This window comes from Alexandromys fortis, unplaced genomic scaffold (genome assembly GCF_014885135.2).
Source record: "Alexandromys fortis isolate MF-2015 unplaced genomic scaffold, M_Fortis_MF-2015_v1.1 scaffold_288, whole genome shotgun sequence".
NCBI classification, from domain to species: Eukaryota; Metazoa; Chordata; class Mammalia; order Rodentia; family Cricetidae; genus Alexandromys; species Alexandromys fortis.
Window position 1 is genome coordinate 584,720 of NW_026068171.1, and position 24,268 is coordinate 608,987.

General features: G+C 38.9%; 1 protein-coding gene across 1 annotated transcript in view; it reads left to right on the forward strand.

Moving 5' to 3' along the window:
- Slc25a14 (solute carrier family 25 member 14) overlaps positions 1-24,268 on the forward strand; it is a 124,011-nt gene that overhangs the window by 76,623 nt on the left and 23,120 nt on the right. The window contains 5 exon segments of the mRNA XM_050128369.1: positions 10,389-11,386; positions 11,389-11,486; positions 17,090-17,183; positions 18,823-18,970; positions 21,476-21,632. Of these exon segments, the coding sequence (XP_049984326.1) occupies positions 11,356-11,386; positions 11,389-11,486; positions 17,090-17,183; positions 18,823-18,970; positions 21,476-21,632 (528 nt within the window). The 5' untranslated portion in view covers positions 10,389-11,355.

The following is a 24,268-nucleotide window of genomic DNA, read 5'->3' on the forward strand; positions in this document are numbered from 1 at the left end:
CCCTTCCTGAGTTCCGTTTGCTGACTTTCTCGCAAGCTCCAGGAAAGATCTATTCGCTGCAGGTGCTCAGTGACTCAGAAGCTCAGCTGCTTCTGCCACTGTAAGTCAGGCAGAGCAGACCACTGGCAAGGAGCTGTGCTGAGAGGGTACAATCTGCGTGGAGGGAGAGGCCTCCGGTGAGGGGGGGCCGCTGGCTCCCAGCGGTCCACGGTCCACCGGGAGGCTCTGAGGCAGGGCGGGTATCCGAAAAGCCTCACGATTGGCACCAAAATGAAGGGGTGTAAACGACCGGCAAATAGGATTAATCAGGCTAGCTTTAATATCAGCTTTATTAAGGGGAAGAAGGGGAGAGCTTACAAAACCAGGGTTCCAGCGATGAGCAGGAAATAAAAAGGGAAGGCGGGGAGCACACCCGCAATATTTATAAGTAAATAATAATCTCAGGAGATCCCGCCCTTCAAGCAAGGTGATTGGCTGGGCTTTCCCTACATAGAACACAGCCTTAAATAGAGAAGATTAACACAACTTAAGGGATAAAAGGTACAACACAGGACTAAAATGAAGAAGCGAGATAAAAAAGTGACATGCTGTCTGATGTTTAAAATATCATATATCCAGAACAGTGGTATCCATAGAGACAAGCAGATTAGTGGTTGCCAGGGTGTGGGCGGAGGGTGAATGAGGAGTGATTACTTAGTGAGCAGGAATTGTTCCTATGATAATGAAAGGATTTAAAACTCTAGAGAGGTGGTAGATGAAAATATTGCTTGCCACTGAATTGAACACTGTAAAACAGATCTTTGTATGTTAAGTGAATTTCATCTCAAAAATAAATATGAACATTAACAGAGCTTAGAGAACTCCTTGTGTCTAGCAATGTGAATAATTATAAACATGAATAGTTCTAACAGAAAACCATGTAAGTGGTATACTCTTGCTGCCCAATAGAGGAAAATAGTCAGAATTCAGCTGTGATTGCTATTCCATAAACTGAAGAATCTGATGGTTATTAAACCATTTTTAAACAGTATATGGTTTCTTCTAACACCAAGTAGGCAGTTACTATAGAAATTATATTCGCGAGAATAATATCATATCTTCCCAGAGAAATGACACATGCAAACACTGCATTAGAGCATAAAACAAAAAAATCCAAAAGGGTCTATGTCAAAAAACTGATAGTTTTCATTCTAGCCCTCACTTTTGAGTTTCCCATTTGTTCATTGAATGATGCAAAATCGATGCCTGACAGCCATAACCTTCAAGGAATCCAATGTAGAACAGGGAGAAGGAAGTATAAAGCAGACCATTATGGGTCATAATAAATATGAAAACATTTCACCAGCTTGTCCCCCACAGGAGCTGCCATGACTGAGGATTTGAGTAAATAGCTGTTTCTTCTTCTGAATTAGTTGTCTGGCAAGGGTGGCAAACTGGTACTCATTCCTCTGGAAAACAAATGTTAATCTATCAGATCAGATTATATATCTCCTCCTCCATGAGGTCTTCCCTGTAACCTCACCACTGAACCATAGAATTATACCCTGATTGTGGAATCCTTAAAATTTATCCAGTCCATATATTCATTTCATGTTTGGGTCTTTGTTACAAAAAAAATGGCCATTGGCCCTGTACTAGTTAGAAACACTGTATTATAAGGAACAGAAATCTCAAATTCCAATAACTTAATCAGTAAATGTAGAACTGTATTCAGAAAGTTTTTTTTTTTTTAATTTGGAGTTCATTAGGAACATCAAAGGAGATTTTCTTCCTATCCTTTTTAGACATCTGGTTAATTTATCTTGTCTTTCCTTGTGGCTGGAAAATGGTTGCCTACAGTCCCAGGGCCCCTTGTTTCTCTGAATACATGCAGAAGAGTTAGTTACTTCTAAAACTCCTTGTGTAAGTTAGGGCTATTGCAGCGATGGAACACCATGACCAAAGCAAGTTGGGGAGGAAAGGGTTTATCTGACTGACACTTTCGCATTGCTGTTCATCACTGAAGGAAGCCAGGGCAGAAACTTAAACAAGGCAGGAACCTGGGAGCAGAAGCTGATGCAGAGGCCATGGTGGGGTCCTGCTTACTGGCTTATTCTACCTGGCCTACTCAGTCAGCTTTCTTATAGAAAATATTAATGAAATAAGTTGTACAAATAAATATAAATTTAGATTGATCTTCAAATGTAACCTGTTAGATTGTCCTGTATTCAAATTACTAGGGTCTAAAATTGGACAAATCCTATTCCTACAGGAATGCTGTCATTAAAATCACTTTTATATACTTGACTAATCCACTCCATTTTAAAGTGTTTGTTCCATTTATGTGTTTTGTTTTTCAAATCTTTAAAAATCCATAATTTTAAGAGGCATTCTCTTAATTGTCATCAGAGAACCTTCATTCAGTAGCTGATTGAAACAAATGCAGAGGTTTGCAGCCAAGAACTGAGACAAACTCCGGGGATCCTGTTGAAGTGAGGGAGGAAGGATTGTATGAATGAGGGGGAGGCAGGGTGATCACAAGGTAACCCACAGAAACAACTATCCCAGGCTCATAAGAGCCCACAGACTCTGGACCCACAGCTAGGGAGCCTGCATGGGACTGACCTAAGCCCTCTGCATGTGTGTGACAGTTGTGTAGCTTGGTCTATTTGTGGAACTTCTAGCAGTGGGATCAGGACCTGTCCCTAACTAACATTTTGGCTGGCTTTTGGGGACTTCTTCCTTTGCTGGTTTGCCTTGCCCAGCCTTAGTACAAAGGGAGGAGCTTAGTCCTACCTCAATTTGGCATGCCATGTTTTGATGACACTCATGGAAGGTCTGCCCCTTTCTGAATAGAGACAGAGGAGGAGTAGATGGGGAGGGGGGAACAGAAGGAGAGGGGAAATTGCAGACAGGAAGAAAAATAAATGAATCAAAATTAATTAATAAAAAATCATTCCAGAAGCAAAGACCATTGAAAAATAAAACCACAAGGAGCATGCGAGAATCAAGTGAAGACAACTTTATAAAGTGTTCAGCAAAATATCTGAACTTTCAGGCTAAGGAGTTGGCTTACCATTATGGTACACAAGTATGAGAACCTGAGTTCAGATCCCTGTACCCACATAAAAGCTGGCTAGTGCTGCATCTGCAACCTCAGAGTTGAGTGGGGGTATGTGTGGTGGAAGGTAGGTTCCTGGAGCTCACTGGCTAGCCAGCCTACCTAGTGAAGGAGCTCCAGGTTCAGTGAGATACCCTGTCTCAAAAAAAGGTGGAGGGTGATAGGTGAAAACACTCATCAGCCTCTGGTCTCCATATGCACCGGTAGACATGCCAATACCCACCCCCCCACACACACACACAAATTAAATTATACTAAGCAATCTGTATGTGTTCACTTCCTTTTACTTATGGTTCCAAGAAAAGTGACAGGTCAATTTTGTTTTAGGATAATTTTATTTAAATCTTGCATTCTGGGGTAGTGAGACTGCTCAGTGGGTAAAATCACTTGTCCCCAAACTGCACTGCCTGAGTTCAATCCCAGTATCTCATATAGTGGAAGGAAAGAACTGACTTCTAACACCCACTCCCTGTAAATAAAAACAAATAGATGTAAGAAAAAATTTAAGTGTAAATATTTTTCAAAGATTTATTTATTTGTGGGTATTAGTTTTTATGCATCCCAGAAGAAGGCATCAGATTCCAACATAGATGGTTGTGAGCCACTGTGTGGTTGTTGGGAATTGAACTCAGGACCTCTGGTAGAGAAATTAGTGCTTTTAACTGCTGAGTCATCTCTCCAGTCTAACGCTTGAATTTTCCCTGGATCCTGTTTTTAAGTTCTTGAGTATGTTTGAGCAAGATGAAAGACTTCTTAGAATTTGGCAAGGCGAAGGAGTGCTGAGAATTGAACCCAGATCCTTGCTTAAGTTTTTTGAAAAGTTCTCATTCTGGCAAGGGTAGCAGGTAGGATAAATGCAGAATTTTACCTCTCCTTCCACTCCTCCAAGTCCAAACACCCAGTCTTATCCACATCTCTGTAGTGGAACACCTGATGAAGCCTTCTTCCCCCCTCCCCAACACTCATATCAGAAGACCTCCCATGCTCATGGATCAGTAGGATTAATATACTAAAAATGGCCATCCTACTGAGAGAGCACTCTAAAAATTCAAAATGATCCCCAATTCCCATCAAAATTAAATTCAAATACAATTCTTCACAGCTTATGAAAGGACACTTTTCAGTTTCATATGAAAACAAACACACATACACACAACTCACGATAGCTAAAGAAAACTTGAATAATAAAATTGCTGGAGGTATCACCTTCCTTTATTTCAAATCATACTACAAAGCTATAGTAATAAAAATCATAATGGTAGTAACATAAAACCAGAAATAATGATGACTGAAATGTAATTGAACCCAGCCACAAATCGACAACACCCATGGACACCTGAGTTTTTATAAAGCCAGAAATACACACTAAAAAACAGACAGCATCTTCATCAAATGATGCTGCTCAAACTGGACACCTGCATGTAGAAGAATCTGAATGGACCCATACTTATCACCCTGCACAAAACTCAAGTCTAAATAGATCAAAGATCTTGACATAAAACCAGACACAGTGAACATGATAGAAGAGAAATTGGAGACTAGCCTTTAATGCATTGGCACAGGAAAAGACTTTCTGAAGAGAATACTGTTAGCACAAGCACTAAGGTCAACAATTATTAAATGGAACCTCATGAAACTGAAAAGCTTCTGCTCAGTGAAGGACATCATCTTTCTACAAAAGAGGCAGCCTACAGAATGGGAAAAGATTTTTACCAACAACAAACCTAATAGAGAGCTATATAATATAAAAAAGAACCCCCAAAAGCTAGATATCAAGAAAGTAAATAACCCAATTAAAAATGAGGTACAGATATAAACAGAAAATTCTCAAAAGAGGACTCTAAAATGGCTGAGAAACATTTAAGAAAGTATTCATCATCTTTAATCATCAGGGAAATGCAAATCAAAACTACTTTGAGATTTCATCTTATACCTGTCAAAAGGACTAAGATCAATAATAAGTGACAGCTCATTCTGGCAAAGATGTAGAGTGAGGGGAACACTCTTCTGTAGCTGGTAGGAATGCAGACTTGTACAACCACTACAAAAATCAGTGTGGTGGTTCATTAGGAAGATAGGAACCAATCCAGTTATACCACTTTGGGCATATACATAAAGGATGCTTCATCCTACCACAGAGATACTTGCTCAATCATGTTCATTGATGCTCTAGTCATAATACCCAGAAACTGGAGACAACTTGTATGCCCCTCAACAGAAGAATGGATAAAGAAAATGTGGTATGTTTACAAAATTAGTCAGACATTTAAAAAAGTGAAATTCTCAGGTAAATGCATCAACTACAAAAAAAGTCATCCTGAGTGAGGTACCCAGACTCAGAAAGATAAATATGGTATGTATTAACTTACATGGAGGATATAAATTGCTAAGACAATGATAACTAAGCTCTGTAGAACCACAGAAGTTAGGTATAGGCTAGAGTAAGGAACTATAGTGAATAGATAGATCTTCCTAGGAAAGGGAACTAGAATAGATAGTTATGGATGGAGGTAGAGCCTGGAATGGGAGGATCAAATTGTGAGGGGGAGAGAAGGGGAGATGAGGGAAAGAATACAGGAGGATACAGCTAAAATGAAGGATCATTTGAGGGGTAATATGGAAACCTAATAGAGTAGAAGCTTCCTAAAATATGTACATATATGAAGAAGCAATCTAGATGAAATCACCAAATAATAGATGAGACAGAGTCTCAACTAGATCTCTCTTGGAATCAAATGAAGTTTCCAGTACTGGGATTGGGTTACAGTTAATTGAGTTGTTGGCCAAAGGGGTCCCATGGGAATCCTCAACAACCCAGGCTGTTGACAAGACTAAGACTATAGGTTGTTTTCCAGAAACTGACAGCAAGTCCCCATTGCTGAAGACAACATCTACACAACTCCTTGAACATGGAGAAGATGAGCTGGTTCCTCAAAGAGCCTACACCCCTATGTGCTAGTGTTTCATACACAAAGGTACTCTGCAAGCTCTCAAAAGAGAAACACCACCAACAACCTAGCCACAAGCCCTTTGATCTACAATGGTGTCCCATCTCTAAAATGTGCTAGTGCAATGGTGGCCCAAAGCTGTGGGAGTAACCACCCAATTCCTGATTTGACTTAAGAACCATTCCATGAGATGGAATCCGTACCTGACACAGCTCGAAGCAGAGGGGGACAAATAACAGCCAGATATCATGCAGAGAGTGAGAGACCTTAGAACATCCAGCCCTAAATGGGGTGGCTCCATCAAATCCCTGTGAAAGATAAAGCAGAAAAAGTGTAAAGGTCGGAGCAAAGAGAGGACACCAAGAAAACAAGGCCCTCTAAATCAACACGACCAAAGCTCATATGAACTCACAGAGACTGAAGCAGCATGTATAGGGCATGCATGGGTCTGCACCAGGTCTTCTGTTAAATATTATAGCTTCCGGTTTAGTGTTTTTTATGGACTCCTGAGTGCAAAGAAATGGGTATCTGTTTCTTATGCCTTCTCTTTTGTTCTTTCCTTCTGTTTATTTTGTCCAATTCCTGTGTTAGTTTTTGATTTATCTCATTGCATTATTATATTATATACCATTAGAAGCCTTTTTGTTTTCTAATGAGAGACAAAAGGGAGGGGAAATTGGGATGAACTGGGAGTAGAGAAAGCCATAATCAGAATATATTATGTGAGAAAAAAAATCTATTTTTAAATAAAAGCAGGAGAGAGGGAGAGAGAGAGAGAGAGAGAGAGAGAGAGAGAGAGAGAGAGAGAGAGAACAGTAAGATGGAGGACACCAAGAAAACAAGGCCCTCTAAATCACCATGATCAAAGCTCATATGAACTCACAGAGACTGAAGCAACAAACCTTAACCCTAACCCTAACCCTGTACAGGCAGGGTTCTGCACGGTACGGGTCTATACTAGGTCCTCTGTTATTTATGGGAGCTGATGTGGGAGTTGAATGTAAAGTATTATCCTTAATTGGAAGCTATAATGGTTCAAGGAAATATGTGTAAAAGCTGGAGAACTCAGAATGTCTCTGTTAGTAGTGTCATAACACATAAATGTCTTGCTTTTTAACTAACATGCCAAGTTCCATAAATGTTAGCATTTAGGGGTAGCTTGGAGAAGCTGGTGAGAGCAGGATCTTTATAACTTCTCTGTAAACCCAAATTAGTCTAGATTCTTTTTCAAGACAGGCTTTCTCTGGGTAACGAGCTTGGCTGTCCTTCAACTCGATTTATAGATCAGGCTGGCCTCGAACTCAAAGAGATCCACCTGCCTCTGCCTCCTGAGTGCTGGGACTAAAGGCATGTGACACCATGCCATCCTCCAAATTATTCTAAAATAAAACATTTTCCCACAATACAAGAAAAAAGATAAAAAATTTTAACTTTTATGAAAAGTTCTATTTTTTCCCACAAAGCAATAAGTAACAACCACAAAAGATAAGGAGCCAAAATTAGCCCCTACCTCATAATGCTCTTTACATACGATATAGTTCTGGGATTATGAAGAATATTCAATAAAAGATTGATAAATGTTTTTGTCATAATTTCGAACCACTTAAGGGTAGTATAGGCCTCGGGTATGAATTGGATGTGTTCAAGAAGAGGTGAAAGCAGTCTTCCTAAGATTTCATATGCAAACTAATTGCATAGGCATCGTGCAAAATGCTAATTCTGTTTTAAATAGGACTTGGCTGGAGTCCAACTATCAGAATTTCTTACCAGCTTCAAGTGTTCCTAATATTGTTAGCTAGTCTCAGTTGAGTAACAGGGAGCTGGATGCTCCGTTGAGGGCTTTCTGGAGAAGGCATGTGACAATGCATCAGACAGAGCAATGAGGCAGATCTTTGTCGCCTTGTGTGGTGACCACCTACCACATGTGGCTGCCAAGCAGTTGAAAAGTGCTTCGTCTGAATCTGAGGAGTAATGCAAGTATAAGTTACACACCGATTTGGCCCCAAATAGCCGAAATTGCCTCATTAGTAGTTTCTACTGACTATAATCTGAAATAGGAGTGTTTTGAATATATTGGGTTAGGTTGGAGCTCAGTGGAAACACAATTGTCTGGCATGCGTGCATGAGGTCCTAGGTTGACCCTCTAAGTGGAGGAAAAAAGAGAAAAAGATTTAGAAACCCCCGCTAATCTAAGGAAATTGGCTTGTATCTCGAAGTTGACACAGTCTTAAAGAATTTCTTTTTTTCTTTCTTTGTGGCAGTCTGGAAAGAACTCAATGCTGATATGAAGGGTAAATGGAGAGGGAAAGGGTAGCTCTTAGAAGCAGCAAGAGATTTTTTTTTACCAGGGTCTCAACAATTGTCTATAAAACATTTCCAAGTTACGTTAGAGTTAGAATTCATGATTCTATCCTCTTGAATAGCTTATATAATTAGACAGAATATGTGTGGTCAAAAACTGGTCTTTATGGGAGAGACTAGATAATAGAAGGTAATTTATAAGGGAAATATACAACTTTGATAAGGAGGATTAGATTTTCGTGTTATAGCACTAAAGAATGTAAAAACTGAAATAATGCAACCAAACTGCAAATGTGTTAGTGTGGCATATGCTTATGTTCCTAAATTGCTATTGTTTTTGCTCACATGTAGAATTTTAAACATGAGTCATTTAAAAACAATGAACCCTTTAAAAATTTACCTAGTTGATACCTAGATTAACTGTTGGAAGTAGTGATTGAGTGGGAAAACACAGTTTTGTACAAAAGCTAAGATAGTGATTTGCCCAAGGGGCAGGCCATAATTCTACAAGTTTCAGTGAATTGGATGTGAAACACAATCCCAGGCCATAGCTTGTTGGAGGAGGCTGCTCGTTCATTTCCCAGCCGCCCAGACTCAAAATAATCACATAGGAACTATATTATTTGCATTACTGTTTGGTCAATAGCTTAAGCGTATTTCTGGCTAATTCTTATATCCTAAACTAACCCATCTCCATTAATCTGAGCATCACCACGAGGGTGTGGCCTACCAGCAGTTTCAGGAGGCTCCAGTGGAGGCCTCTGTCCCTGGTGGCTGGTACATGGCTTCTCTTTGACTCTGACTGCTCTCTCTCTCTATATCTATATATCTCTATATATCTATAGTCTGTTAAGCCATTGGTTGAAAGCAACTTCTTTATTAACCAATAAAAGCAACACATATACAGGATTCCCACATGAATAGCTACACATATATGTGTCACTGAAGAGAGTCCAAACCTTCCAAGTTATGTGGACTCTACACACAGGATTTTATCCATTTGTCTAAGAGGGTGTTGCTCTGCTGTTGTCTAAAATGAAAGAATTCACATTTTACAATGAAAATATTTATTTTATGTGTATGGGTGTTTTATTTGCATGTATTTCTGCACACCACTTGAGTGCCTGGTGTCAGTGGATGCCACCAAATCTCTTGGGACTGGAGTTACAGGGGTCTTTTGAGCCTTGGGAACTGAGTGTTGGGAATTGAACTCTTGTCCTCTAAGAAGAGCAGCTTGTGCTCTTAACTGCTGAGACATCTCTTCTGCCTCCTAGAATTCTCATTTTGGAATGCATGCACGTGTTTCTTATCTTTAGAGTAATGAAGTTTCTGACATTAACGAAGGCATTCGATTTATTTTTTATTTTTTGAGACAGGGTTTCTCTGCAGCTTTGGAGCCTGTGCTGGAACTTGCTCTGTAGACCAGGCCAGCCTCGAATTCACAGAGATCCTCCTGCCTCTGCCTCCCAAGTGCTGGGATTAAAGGTGTGAGCCAACACCACCCGGCTAAAGAAGACATTCTTAGAGTTGCACACTTGGGCACTCAAGTCAAGAAGCACGTTTGGACACTGAAGTCAATCTCAAGTTGAAATCCAAATTCTGCCAGTTATGACATAACTCTGCTTCACTTTTATGACCTAATTTTTCTTAGTTGTTAGGAGGTGAAAATAAAAGTATCAACCTTGTAAGGCAGCTTCAAGCAAAAGAGCTGTTAGCATCACGTTGACACATGGTTAAGTGCTCCATAATGTCATTTATTATATCATGTGTGCTGCCTGAAGAAATTTTTAAAAAGTAGATGTGAAGGAGATGAGGAAGATTCTTTTGGAATAAATCAATTCAAAACATTACCTTATTCAACAAATAATCTCAGGACTGTGTGCCTTGAACTCATTGACTTATACCTATGTAAATAAAAAACACTATCATTAACACTTGTGTGATTGTGGAAACTGTGATATAGTGAAAAAATGGGGGTAGCCTTCATGTATTAATTTAGCTAATGGATTTACCCAGAAGTTTCTGGTTTTCTCTTCCAGTGGCCGTGGGAACTGGGGTCTGAAGCTGGTGGTCAAGCTTTTCTAGCCAATTGTAAGATGCGGATTAGCTGGTACTCTCCCATTATTCTCTTCAGATTCGTTTGCTTTAACTTTTCCTGGTCTCCTTTCTGTTCCCAGCTTGTTCCAAAGTTTCTGTCTCTAGGCTAGTAATTTTTCAGAGACTGCTGCTGACATTCAGTGGGTGAGGCTTATTTGCTTCTCTCATCTTTATTTTTCTTTCTGAGCCTGGGTTCAGTGTCTAAATTCCGCTCATGTCCTAGTTCTCAGTTTTACTTAAATTCTCCGATGGTGGCGCACGCCTTTAATCCCAGCACTCGGGAGGCAGAGGCAGGTGGATCTCTGTGAGTTCGAGACCAGCCTGGTCTACAAGAGCTAGTTTCAGGACAGGCTCCAAAGCCACAGAGAAACACTGTCTCGAAAAACCAAAATAAATAAATAAATAAATAAATAAATAAATAAATAAATAAATAAATAAATATAAATTCTCCCAATCTTAAAAAATTATTTATGTACGTATTTATTTATTCTTCTCTCATATATTACATCCCCATCGCAGTTTGCCCCTCCCTCCTCTGCTCCCAGTCTCCCGCCCCCATAGGAAAAGGGTCCCAAAAGCAGGCAAAAGAAATTCTCCCACTTCCATCTTAAATCCTTTGTCCCACCTCCCTCTATGCAATGCACCTCCTACCGCCTCGCGTTTTTGAGGCTTAGCGGACCATCTGCTCCGGTAAACTCCGGGTGGGTGACAAGGCATCTCCTCTGCCCTCTCTGGAGAGCACATCTGCTGCAGAAGCGGCCCCATTCTCCCACCTTAGCTCCCTCTCCGGAAAGGCAGGTGGTTGGCTCCTGACCCTTTTGCACAGCCTTAGGGACTCAGGCCTTTCGACCCTAATGGTTTCCTTTCTTTCGCGCCTTCCTTTTCGGGCAAAGAGGAGGCGGAGTTAGGATGGCGGCGCCACTGTTGCCGAGGCGACGCCTTGTTACTTCCGTTCGTTTCAATGCTTCCGGGTTGGCGCTGCGGTGGCATTTCCTACCTTGGCAGCCTCTGCTTCCCAGTCGTCTGATGAGCTTGAGCAGGTGAGTGGGAGCGCCTGGAGTTCCAGGTTGGGGAGCGGGATTGGGCTGCGGCAGGCCGCATGGGCCGGGCTGATCTGGTACTCGGCCTGGGAGGGGCTTAACGGTCCTTTGATCTCTCTCTCCCCTCAGCTGAGTCCCTTCCCTGTCTTTCACTCTTCTGGCACCGGTGGCTTTACTTCTTCGATTGAACCCTGCTTCCTCGACCCCCTGGGAGGCTGCCTCCTTCAGGCGCCTCCCTTCTCTCTGCGAACTCGCTCTGACAGCTGAGGAATTGGCAAGATCCTGCTACCCAGAGGGTGAATGGGTATCTTTCCCGGAATAATCCTAATTTTTCTAAGGGTGAAGTTTGCAACGGCGGCTGTGATTGCAAGCGGAGTAAGCAAACATCTCCATTGTATCAGTGTGAGGAATGCCGTTGAGAGATGCTCCCCATCACTTTCTATACCCCTGTCACTCCTGAGGTTGAGGCATTGAAGGCATCTATTAAAATGCAGTTCAGTTACTTGATCAGGATCACAGATATTATCAACATGGATTTTGTTTCTCAGACAATAATAAGCAAGGACATGTATAGTTTTCTACCAGTGCTTCCTTGCCCAGCCCCTAGAGATGCTTAGAGTAGATGCTAACTCTTTCCTCCTCTTCATTTAAATCATGAAACGTCTTTTGTCTCCATTTCAACAGATTAACCCCAATGCTAACAAGTATTCTTTTCTGCCTACTTCACACCCTCCTAAGCTATTGCCCTACCTCTCTGTTTGCAATCCACTGTGCTTGTAGTCCCCAGTAGCTAATTAAAATAGGGCATTACCTTAATTCACTTCCCTATTAATAGAACTAGTCTTCCTCCAACATCTTGTTTTCAAGCCTCTCGGTAGAATCTACTCCTTTCACTTGTTCATCCAATACGCATATTGTGTATTCTGCTTGGGTCCTTGATTTCTGTCTCAGTACAAACTATATCGGTGCCTACCTCCACACGATTGTGTGTGTTTGCACATTTGTCTTTATGTACCCTGCTCACCCTTCCCAGATATTTGTTCCTACCCGGATTCAGTCTGCTCACTGTTGAGATCCAATTTAAGTTCTCTCACTTCCAACAGTTTTTCCAAATTATGCAAACGCATGCCTATTGTTTTCTTTTCCGTGCTTCCCTGCTTTATAGATTTCTATGCAGTGTAACAATTTGTCTCTAACAATTTTTCTCTAGCAAAAATATTTAATTTGTTCCACCAGATGATTGTCCAGGAAAGATACGTGGAATGGCAGATAGTGTCTATGTTAGACTATATTTCTGTGAAATGTTTTTTGGAGACAGGGTCTCACTATATAGACCAGGCTGACCTCAGATGCACAAAGATCCACCTGCTTGTGCCTCTCAGGTGCTGGATTTAAAGACATACATCACCACACCAGGCTGTGATTTTTAAAAGTTTGACAATTATATTCATAGACAATTTCAGGTTTGATTATTAGTATGCCTTTAACACATAGCTTTAGGTTTCTTATTGCTATCTTGCAAACATGAACATGTCTAACACCTACTCTTTCTTAAAGGAGAAACCAAGAGCGTCATCACCCAGAATTTCCTGAACAGACTTTGAAATAAATATAGGGGCTATATTCTAAGAATAGATGCACAAATTGTGAAGACAAATTTTATTGGCTTTTTAAAATAATAAAATATGTAGGGTACTGTATTGCTACTTAGATATTATTTCTGTCCCTTCACCCCAAACTGAGGTTAGCCTCCACAAGTCAAAATAACTTTATGAGGAGTTGGGATATGAATTGCTTTACAAAGCAATCCTCTTCATCAAAAGCAAGAGACAAGTGTTTATAGGTAGAGAATCTGGGAATCAGGAGAGTGTTGTATAAGGTGTGTGTTATTGTCCAGGTCCAGCAAATTACTTTTGTGGCTTGCTTTATAACTGCTTATATACAGGATGTGTATGTAAGACACTCAACTGTTTGACATTTGTCCTCATTCTATACAAGTTTTTATGAGGTTTATAAAAAGCTTTGTGAAATATGGTGTCATCTTTTAGGGAATCTTCCCTATTTAAAAGAGGAGGAGAAGAGACGAGACAACTAGAGAATATACTTCACGCTAGTCATCATTTTATGCCTGAATTTAAGATGTTGAATAAACAAATTTCTGAAAATTTTTCTTAAAAAAATCACATAGTTTAACAATAATAGGTGAGACATAACTTGCATACACACACACACATACACACACACACACACACACACACATATATATATATACAGCTTTATGTAAAAGACTCTGGTATTTGCTGGAACTTTAATGCTTCAGTTGTATAGTAAGCCTCTCTGAAAAGAAACAAAGGTTTTTCAGCTATAGTAGCTGAAGTAAAACATATAGAATGAAGAAAATGATCAGGATTATCTAGCCTTAGAAAAGAAAAATGTAGGAATATGAAGGCTGCCTTTAAATATTTAAGGACTCCGTTGTGGAAACATAAATTTGTTCAATGTGCCTCCAAGTGGTTCTAGTGTGAGGAAGGGCTGTATAAAGTCTAATCAAAGGAAATAAAAAATTTCTTTCATGACTTTGATTTCTGATATTGGCGCGAAAGATTTTACTATCAGATGTGACTGGGGAGGTGGTAAAGGGACATTGTTGGTTTTGGTTAGTCTTCTCCAGGTTTGTATAATTTTATAGACTAATGAAATTGAAATGAAAATGTGGTGGAGGGGAGACAGATAAAGATCACTATGCTTCTTTTGCCAAATAAAGACACTAAATATTATCAACTACCTACTACTATTATCATTTTATGTAAGAGAGGCGATTTGCCAGTGCTCTAGGGCTAAACAATATGATTTAATAGCCATTTAAATGACATACATTTAACTGAAAAAAGAAAGCAGCCCTAGGTTTGGTTTTGTTTTCCTATCACCTCTGAATTGTGGAAACTTCATTGGGAACTGCTGGACTACCTGACCTAAGAACCAGTGACTGGCCTTTCTGTTTCTTAGTTTGACTCTGGCCCAACTTTTAGTGGTTTGTTATTGCTCCTGAATCCTGAGCACATTTTCCGTTAAGAGACTGAGTAGAGGGCTAGAGAGAAAACTCAGCTGTTCAGAGGAGTAGCTGCTCAGCCTGAGGATCCAGGTTCAAGTCCCAACACCCACATGGCAGCTCATAACCACCTGTAACCAGTTCCAAGGAATCAAACACCCTCTTCTGGCCTTTGTGGTCATCAGGCATGCATGTGGTACAGAGTTATACGTGTAAGCAAACACTCATACACACACACACACAAAAAAAAAATAATGCTTAGACACTAAATATTTTTTGAAACATTGACTAGTAGGTAGTAAAGATGTGGTAGAATTTTTTTCCTGTACTGAGAAAGGGTGCGTGAAGTTGTAAACGGAAAGTCTGGGGGAGAAGCTCAGCAGACATTTGAAATATCAAAGGCTATTTAGGGAAATCTCTAAATTTGTCACCAGAGAGTGATTTTTTTTCCCTTCCTTTTTGTGCATTCTTTTGGAGACAAGGGTATTATGTAGCTCAGGCTGGTCTCAAACCCCCTATGTAGGAAAGGATGACTTGAATTACTGATCCTCCTGACTCCACTTTCTAGTTGCTATATTTACAAGCATGGGCCACCACATCTGATTTAAAGGGTTTTGTTGTTCTTGTTGTTTTTATGCCATAGTCCTATTTTTCCTATCAATTCCTACTTTGCTCTTTAGAGTTTTAATGAACTTTCCTCCAATAGGGGTATCTCTTACATATTCAATATATAACTCGTAGCTTTGTTTCAGAGAATTACTTTTGTAAAAAATAAATCAAAACCCTGTTTCCTCTAAGAACAGATGGTAGCTCAATGGTACTAACCCAAACTGGCAAGGCGAAGATGGACAGGAAATGCTATCTATGAAAATGTATTTATTTTATTTATTTATTTATTAATAAAGAATTTATTTTATTTAATAAATACATTTATTAAAATGTGTAGTAATAACTATCTAACTTATTAAGCAAAGTTTCAAGGATTTTTCTAGGTGTTAAAAATGTGTTACTTATATACAACACAACAACCCTATAATATGTTTTTATTATTATTGTTTTCAGAAAATAAAGGCAGAGACAGATTGAATAACTTTCCTACAAACAACTAGTAAATGATAGTCAAGATGTGAATCTGAAGCCATGATTCAGTGTTAGATGATCTGATTTCAGGGTGTTCCTTTTTGACTGTAAACCCTTTTGAAATCAGAAGTATATATCGAAGCACTGAAAAAGAAGGAAATAGTTCAAGGAAATCTGAGATTGTTTTAAAAAGTAGTAGTGTTTTCAAGAGGACCAGGATTTAGCAGGTGATGCCTACAGCAATAGTTCCTTCTTAAAGCATCACTATTCTTTGAGACCTTGCAGATTCTCAGGGCAAGACTTAAAACAATCAGAAACTCTGAGAAAAAGGCTCTGCAGTCCATGTTTTAATAACCTTTTAGATGATTCTGTTGCATGCTACAATTTGAGAAATATTTGCCTAGATGCTAGAGTTGTGGAAAAACAAATCCAAGAGTGAAGGCGCTGAGAGTGGCAGAAAAAATAAAAATGAATTTTTTTGTTGTTGTTGTTTTTGTTTGTTTTGTTTTGTGTTTTGAGACAGGATTTCTCTGTATAGCTTTGGCTGTCCTGGAACTCACTCTGTCAAACAAACTGGCCTCAAACTCAAAGAGATTTGCCTGCCTTTGCCTCTGCCTCTGGGTGCTAGGATTAAAGGTGTGCACCACCACCTCCCTGACAAAACTGAAGATTTTTAGGATGACAGATCTAAGATTGATTTGTTGGGGGGGGCGGAGTAAAAAGGGCGGGGGACAGAAATACATCAATAAAGAATTAGAACATAAAAAGTATAGTCCTAGGATATGTTATTACAGTTCAGGGGTAAGGGAAAGGAGATCACTGGAAGGATGATGTTCAGGGTCAGAAATGGGATATATCCACACTGCTGTCATTTCTCCAGGAGCCAGAAGCAAGGTACATTGCTCCTTATCTCAGCGTGGGTCTCACTGAGTTAGCTGCTTTGGTGTAAAACTAGCTCAGTTCCTAGAACTGAGATGCTAAATTTTAGTGGAGAGCTGAACAGGCTGAGAATGTTCTGGGGGTAGTGTTGGCAGCTTGTGTCTTGTGCCTGAATCAAGCTAACTGAATACCATGAACTGCTTTTATAAGATGCCTCAGCCTATGTAACTTCAGTTTCAGTTTCCCTGACCCATGATTGTCTAGATGAATGTCAAAGATGGGTGTTCTGGATGAATGGGCTGAAGCTTCTTGGGGTGGGGAAGAGTGGACGATTAAATTAGAGAGCATGAAGGGCACATGTTCATTTTTAAGTGATTGTACACCTACCCTACAGAATGACATTAGAGAAGAAACTCATAAGCATCCAGACTTTGAGGCAGGACTCTCTGTTTTGTCTCATCCCACTTGTTGGTTTTTAGTTTTTCTTCCATGTTCCTTTGGTTTGCCAGTTGTGTTGATTCAAATCATATACTCAAGCGTTAACTGGTACTATTTTTCATTCTTGTGCCCTGTTCTAATTCGTGTTTATTTTTAGCATCAGAAAAGTCCCACTTTAAGCCATGAGATGTCTGGTCTGAACTGGAAACCTTTTGTGTATGGCGGCCTTGCCTCTATTGTTGCCGAGTTCGGTAAGAATCTGAAAAAAAAGGATGACAAATATGAGTTTTGTGCTACAGATGGTTATGCATGCTACCAGTTATTTCTAGAGGAAACAGAGAACAAATCAAAAGAGTGTTGTCATCTTTGTTTTAAAAATTGTTGTTGCCCCAGGTGGTGGTAGTGCATGCCTTTAATCCCAGCACTTGGGAGGCAGAAACAGGTCAATCTCAGAAGAGTTCGAGGCCAGCCTGGTCTGCAGAGTTCCAGTACAACCAGGACTCTTATACAGAGAAACTCTATCTTGAAAAACCAAAAAATAATATTATTGTTTGCATGGCTATCAAACAGCATTACTGAGAAGGTACTAGTAATGATAAGGTGAATGAGGTTAAGAAGTCAAATTTTGAACCTTTTTTTTTGATAAGTTAGTGACTTGTTAATTTTTCCAAGCCAAATATGTGTAATCATAGAGGACTATATATGACAATGATTTCTGTGTATTCCTGTATTAATGGTCTTACATTTATGCTAAGTCTATAATTTTCTTCTTATCCAGGCTTCTTTTTTTGCAAAGCTTTCTTCCATTTTAGAAGTAAATAAGATCAAACAAGAGTCATCTCTCTTTTGATTTAAATTTTGAAATATTTTTAGATTGTAACTTTTCATTTTCCAGAGTTTTCTTTTCCCTGAATGTTTCCTAAGTATCTACAATCTTGCAGTGTTTTCTGCCTTTCTTGGTATGTGCTCTGGTCATGCACTATCCAGATCCCCAAAGTTCAGAATTAAATATATAAACACCTTGTTAGGTTTAGATCTTAAAATCTTTCTTAAAACCCATTTTGTTCATGCAACAACCACTTTTATGTGCTGAGATAAGAAAAGGGAGTTTTGTTTTTGTTTTTTGAAGAATCCGGCTAGGGACGACAGGATGGCTCAGCAGGTAAAGATGCATGCTGCCAAGCTTGCCGAACCTGAATTTGATCCCTGGGACCCATGTGGTTGAAGGACAGAACCAACTCCTGCAGGCTGTCCTCTGACCTCCATGCATGAGCCGTGGCAGATATATCCACACACATACATACACATGCATACAAAGAAGTAGCACATAATTGAAAAAACTAATGGCTCAAGTACTCTATTGGTATTACTCCTGAACTATCAAAGACACCATGGTAAGTAGAACCAAGTGAGACTTTGCCAATTTCTGTCATAGTATTAGGAAGTCGTAAATACACATGCTCATACCCTATTGTTACTGCATGTAAGAACCTCTGATTCAGCAATCCTGGATGTTCCTGTGCTTGCGATGATGTGGGGAGATTTTATGAAGGGGAGATAAGGAGACTTGAGGTGGGAAAGGGTGGGAGGAAAAGACTAACAAATGCTGTTGGCATTAGTATGTTACAGACGAAGGAAAAGAAGTATCCAAACGCCTTTGCATTTCTGGCAGAAAGTGTCAGATATACTGTGTGGCAAGTCGTGCTTCCTAGAGAGCCTAGTGCATTTCACTCCACTTAAAAGCCTTTACCTTCTGTCAGTGACGGTGGAGTGCATATCTGAGTGTTATGAAAAGGACCCTGTGTTAGATTGCCACTATTGCATTGCCTTATATTTAGCCAAAACATACCTGTGTTCTTTGTAAATGCTCAGGAGTGTGTTCCCTCATAGGCACTTTCCCTGTGGACCTTACTAAAACACGGCTGCAAGTCCAAGGCCAGAGCATCGATGTCCGCTTCAAAGAGATAAAATATAGAGGGATGTTTCATGCCTTGTTCCGAATCTATAAAGAAGAGGGGATTTTGGCTCTGTATTCAGGGTAAGTCTGGCCTCTTTCCTTGGAGCATGAACAACTACATGCTAGTTTATACCCTTCATAGTCACCATTTTGACTTGTAATTCTGTATTGGTGGGCTTTTGTATATTTCATTTGCTTGTAAGTCTTGAGCTTTGGAATTTGTGTTAATCTGGCTGTATGGAATAAATGTGAAAGTGGATAATATCATTTCAGCATAAGGTTTTTTTTTTTTCTGGCTTCCTGACATTTACTGATGACTGTTGTAAAAAGCAGCACAATTAGCTGTGTATGTTCTTCTGAGAATTTTCCTGATTTGGCAAGCACTGGCTTCCTTTAAAGTTTTTTTTTTTTGTGAAAGAAATATTCTGGCAGATTAAATAGGAATGAAGAATAGAAGAAAGGGAGTATCTTTTTTCATCACCTTTTGATTACGCATCAGTTTATGGTTTATTGTCCAGTTTGTACTTCACCTGCTGCTGATTTCCTAGGCTATCCTAAATCTAGGCTACCAGTATTGCTGAGAGATTGGAAATCAATTTTACTAGTAATTTGGGTTGGGTTTATTTAAATTATAGTTTTCTTGGAGAAAAATTCAAAACAAAAAGAAAAAAAACAAACAAAAAAGATCCTTATTTAGAATTAAATTATCCATGGATCATCTCTTTTACCTTGTTCCTCTATTAGCATAGATAACCTTGGAATTCTTTTTCTAATGCAAGTAACAGTCAGAAATATGCAGATTTAGTCATCTGTTTTTTTCTTCAATCCTAACCATTTGAGCTGTTGCTTTATTTCTATTTATATCTCCTAAAGTATAGTTCTGCAATTTGGATGAATCTCAAAGGAGGCATGAGTGAGAACATCTTCAGTTTATGAGCAGAATTTAAGTAGGCTGAAATCTTGGTGCTGTTGGCTTCCTTTTTGATTAAGTTAAAGATGTATCTGCAGTTGTTAGGAAATAAAGGTCAAGGTTTTTTTTAACCTATGAGGTATGGGTTAGTGTTTTAACTCTTTTGTATATTGCTACATTCAATTTGCTCATCTTTTCTAAAGGATTTTTGCATCTAAGTTCATGAACGATATAGGTCTGTGTTTTTTGTTTGTACTGTTTTTGTCTGTTTTTTTTTTTTTTTTTTTTTTTTTTTTTTTTTTTTTTTTTTTTTTTTTTTTTTTTGCTACCAAAGTAATACTAGCCAAAATGATTGGGGAAACATTCCCTTTTCCGTTTCCTGGGGAGCTTGTGTAAGATTAATGGTAATTCTTCAGTGGTTTTATAGAGCTCCTCAGTAAACATGTTTGGACTGAGAATTTCTATTTTATGAACTTTAATAAAACTGTTAATTCAATGGGACTGGAGATATGGTTCAGTAGGTAGGAGCACTGGCTCCTCTTCTGTAGGACCTGAGTTCGATTTCCAGCACCCACGTGGCAACTAAACTACTGCCTGTAACTCCAGTTCTAGAAGATCTTATGCCCTCCTCTGGCCCCTATGGGCATTGCATGTACATGGTGCACCAACATACTTGTAGGCAAAACACCCATATATGTAATGCAAAAGTAAACCAAATCTGAAAAATTAAAAAACTATGAATTCAGTTTTATTTTGTAAAATTTTTAATACTATTAGTTTGGGCCACTGTGACAAAGTACCTTATGCCTGGTCACTTATAAATAGCAGGCATTAATTTTTCATAGTTCTAGAGGTTGGCTTCTGGGGAATTTACTCTGCTAGGGTAAGAATTTGACTGTAAATTATTCTCAGCTATGCTTTGGTTGCATATTCTCTGCCCCCTCTTTGTTTTTTAATATTAGTGATTGAACCTAGCGCCTAGCAATGCTATGTAAGTGCTCTATCTGTGAACTACTTTCTTTTTACTTTTTCTATGAAAGGGCCATATTAAGCTGCTCATGCTTGTTTTGTGCTCACTCTAGTTCAGGCAGGTCTGGAACTCTTGCCTTAGCCCACAAGTAGCTTGGGTTACAGACCTGTACTTTCAGACCTAGCTGTATCCCATGTATTAAAATTTTTAATAATATTTTTAAAATTTTTGAATTATAATTACATTATTTCCTCTTTCCCTTTCTTTCTCCATGCATTCCCATGTATCTCTTTCCTCACGCTCATATTCATGATGTCCTTTTCTTTTGTTGTTGTTTCCCCATGCATATTATAGGATGTATTTGAAATTTTACTCATATCTATACATTGAGAAAACTTCTTTTGTAGCTTTCTCTAACCCACATGTTGTTTTAGATGTGTATCGTTTGATTTGCAAGTGTTTGAGCGTTCTCCTTATCATTTTCTTGTTTGTTTCCATTATGGTCAGGAAATATATTCTATCTAAATTTAGTTCTTTTTACTTTGTTGATGTATGTTTTATGACGTGGGATATGAGCTTTCTTTCTTCATGGGTGAGTAAAAAAAAGCATGCTATACTGCTTGGAAGGATATAGATAAAAGAATTGTAAAATCTACAAATGTGTGTTATATAAAATTAACTTTTCTCTTTCTCTCTTTTTGGGAAGAATTGCCCCTGCTTTACTAAGACAGGCATCATATGGCACTATCAAAATTGGTATTTACCAAAGCTTGAAGCGATTATTTGTAGAACGTTTGGAAGGTCAGTATGCTCAACTCTCTTTTGAGGTTATCCTCAAAGGGATTGTTGAAATCATGCTTACTGTGAAATGTTTATCTCACGATGCTAGAGAATGAAAGACAATCACTGCAGGGATAAGTGGGCTTCTGTTGACTTGAGCTAAATCCCTACAGAGGGCATATGTGGGTTAGAGGCACCTGCTCTTCAAATTTATCATTTGCTATCAACTGAGAAACTTTTAGACAGGCAAGATGGGCAAATTCATGCAAGTGCGACTACCTGAGTTTGATACTTGGAACCCATGCAAAGGTGGAAGGAGTGAACATGGTCCATAAAGTTGAACTCTGACCTCCATACATATGCCATGATATATGTCTTACCCCCAAAATAATAATTCTTTTTTTGTTGTCATTTTGTTTTGGATTTTCAAGACAGGATTTCTCTGTGTAGCCCTGATTATCCTGGAACTCTCTGCGTAGACCAGGTTGGCTTCAAACTCAGAAGTCCATTTGCCTCTGCCTCCCAAGTGCTGGTATTAAAGGCATGCACCACCATCGCCTTGTTTAAAATAATAATTCTTTTTTTAAAAAAATGTTTATTTTTTATTTTATTGCTGTTTTGCCTGTATGTATGTATGTCTGTGTGAGGATGCTGGACCTGGAATTACAGACAGTTGAGAACAGCCATGTGGGTACTGGGAATAGAAACTGGTCAAACAGTCATTGCCCTTAACCACTGAGCCATCTCTCCAGCTCCTAAAATAATAATTCTTAAAAAAAAAACTTGTTGTCATTCTTGAAGAAGCCTAGAAATGAAGCCTGAAAATGAATGCTGTCTTCATCAGTTAGAGGACTTGAAGGCATTTCCTAGATGTCAATTCTTTGTTGTTGTTGTTTTCAAAAACAGGATTTTTCTGTGTAACAGCCCTGGCTGTCCTGGAACTCTCTCTGTAGACCAGGCTGGCTTTGAACTTAAAGAGATCCACCTGCTTCTGCCTCCCAAGTGCTGGGGGATTAAAGGTGTGCGCCACCACCACCTGGCATCTAGAGGTCAATTTTGATAAGCTTTTGGTAGGTAGATAAATTTTAGTCTATTATAGTCTGGATTCTAATGTACCTATGGCCATTTAACCCAAATTCAGAGTTGTTGTAGGCTTTTCCACTTGAGTCTGATACTTGCACCATGGATTTTTATCATAGGCCTGGGGTTACTGGATGATGGAGAAAGCTGGACTGACTTCATGTTAGCAGTATCTCTTGAAGGACTTGTTTTAGTCTAAATCAGCATTTTCTGGAGCCTCCTAGGTGGGAATCCTGAAGCATTCACTTTCATCTCTCCTGAAAATATTTTCCTTTCATAGCTTATTAATGTGGGTTTACTTATTTTCTATTTATAGGCCCTTCATGAGAAGTAGGAATGGTGAAGATTAGATTTTCTCTGTAGGACATTATGTTCTGTTGTTCCTTTCTTGTTTCTAGCTGAGGGAATTTAGCTCTAAATTATTTCTTTTGTAACTCAGTAGCAGAGTGCTGGTCTATGTCTAATTCTTTCCATTCATTATTCAGCAGCAGGAATTATACTACTGCTTTTTCATATTTGACTACAGAAACCTTCTTACATAAGTGGAGGCTAGGAGAGCTCTAAAGCCATTTAGCATTAATATTTAGATAACTTTTTTTACACATTAGACTATAGTTTTTTAGCATCTTGTTATTCTTTAAAGTTAACTTTTCATAAAAAGACTTAAAAATTGAATAAGGATGACACCAACTGGTATGCCAAACTGCATAGGGAAAAGCCCATGAGGCCTCAGCCCTACACAAAGAGCTATAGGCAATTACAGAAAGCTGGGAGCACGAGAGGTGGTCTTCCCCAGAGAAGAGCACACCAATTGTTTGTCCAATGCCAGATGTTCAGTCCTGAAAACATACATACAAATAGTATTATAGAGACTGAACAGGTTATATTTAGGAATATGTATGTATGTACATATTTACATGTAATAACAATTAGTGAAAAAGGAGGCCATAAATTTGAAGAACAGGAACAGGTACATGGAAGGGTTTGGAGGGAGGAAAGGGAAGGAAGAAATATTGTAATTAAATTATAATCTCAGGCGGTGGTGACACACACCTTTAATCCCTAACATTTGGGTGGCAGAGGCAGACAGATCGCTGAGTGCAAGGCCAGCCTGGTCTACAGACTGAGTTCCAGGACAGCCAGGTCTACATAGAGAAACCCTGTATTGAAAAACAGAAAAACAAAATAAAACAAAAAACACCCCATAGGTTATAATCTCAAAAAACTTTAAAAGACTTAAAAGTAGATGTATTATTATGTTTGAAGTGGTTGAAAAGGAAATACCACATTCTAATTTATGTCTTATACTCACAATTAGGTTGAAGAATGTGATGTCTTCAAAATAATAAAAATTAAAAAAATAATGTTTTTAGGGAAATAAAGGTTTATATTTTATAATTTATATTTTGTATAAATTTGGGATGTGCTACAAATATTTGAGAGTCTTTACTTTGATAAATCTTGAAGTTAATTTTTAAGTCATCTCTCCAGGAAATCTTTCCTTGGTACTTTGAGGAAACAGTACTTAATAAAATGAACCTTTCTCTCTCTCTCTCTCTCTCTCTCTCTCTCTCTCTCTCTCTCTCTCTCTCTCTCTCTCTCTTTTTTTTTTTTTTTTTTTTTTTTTTTTTAGATTTAT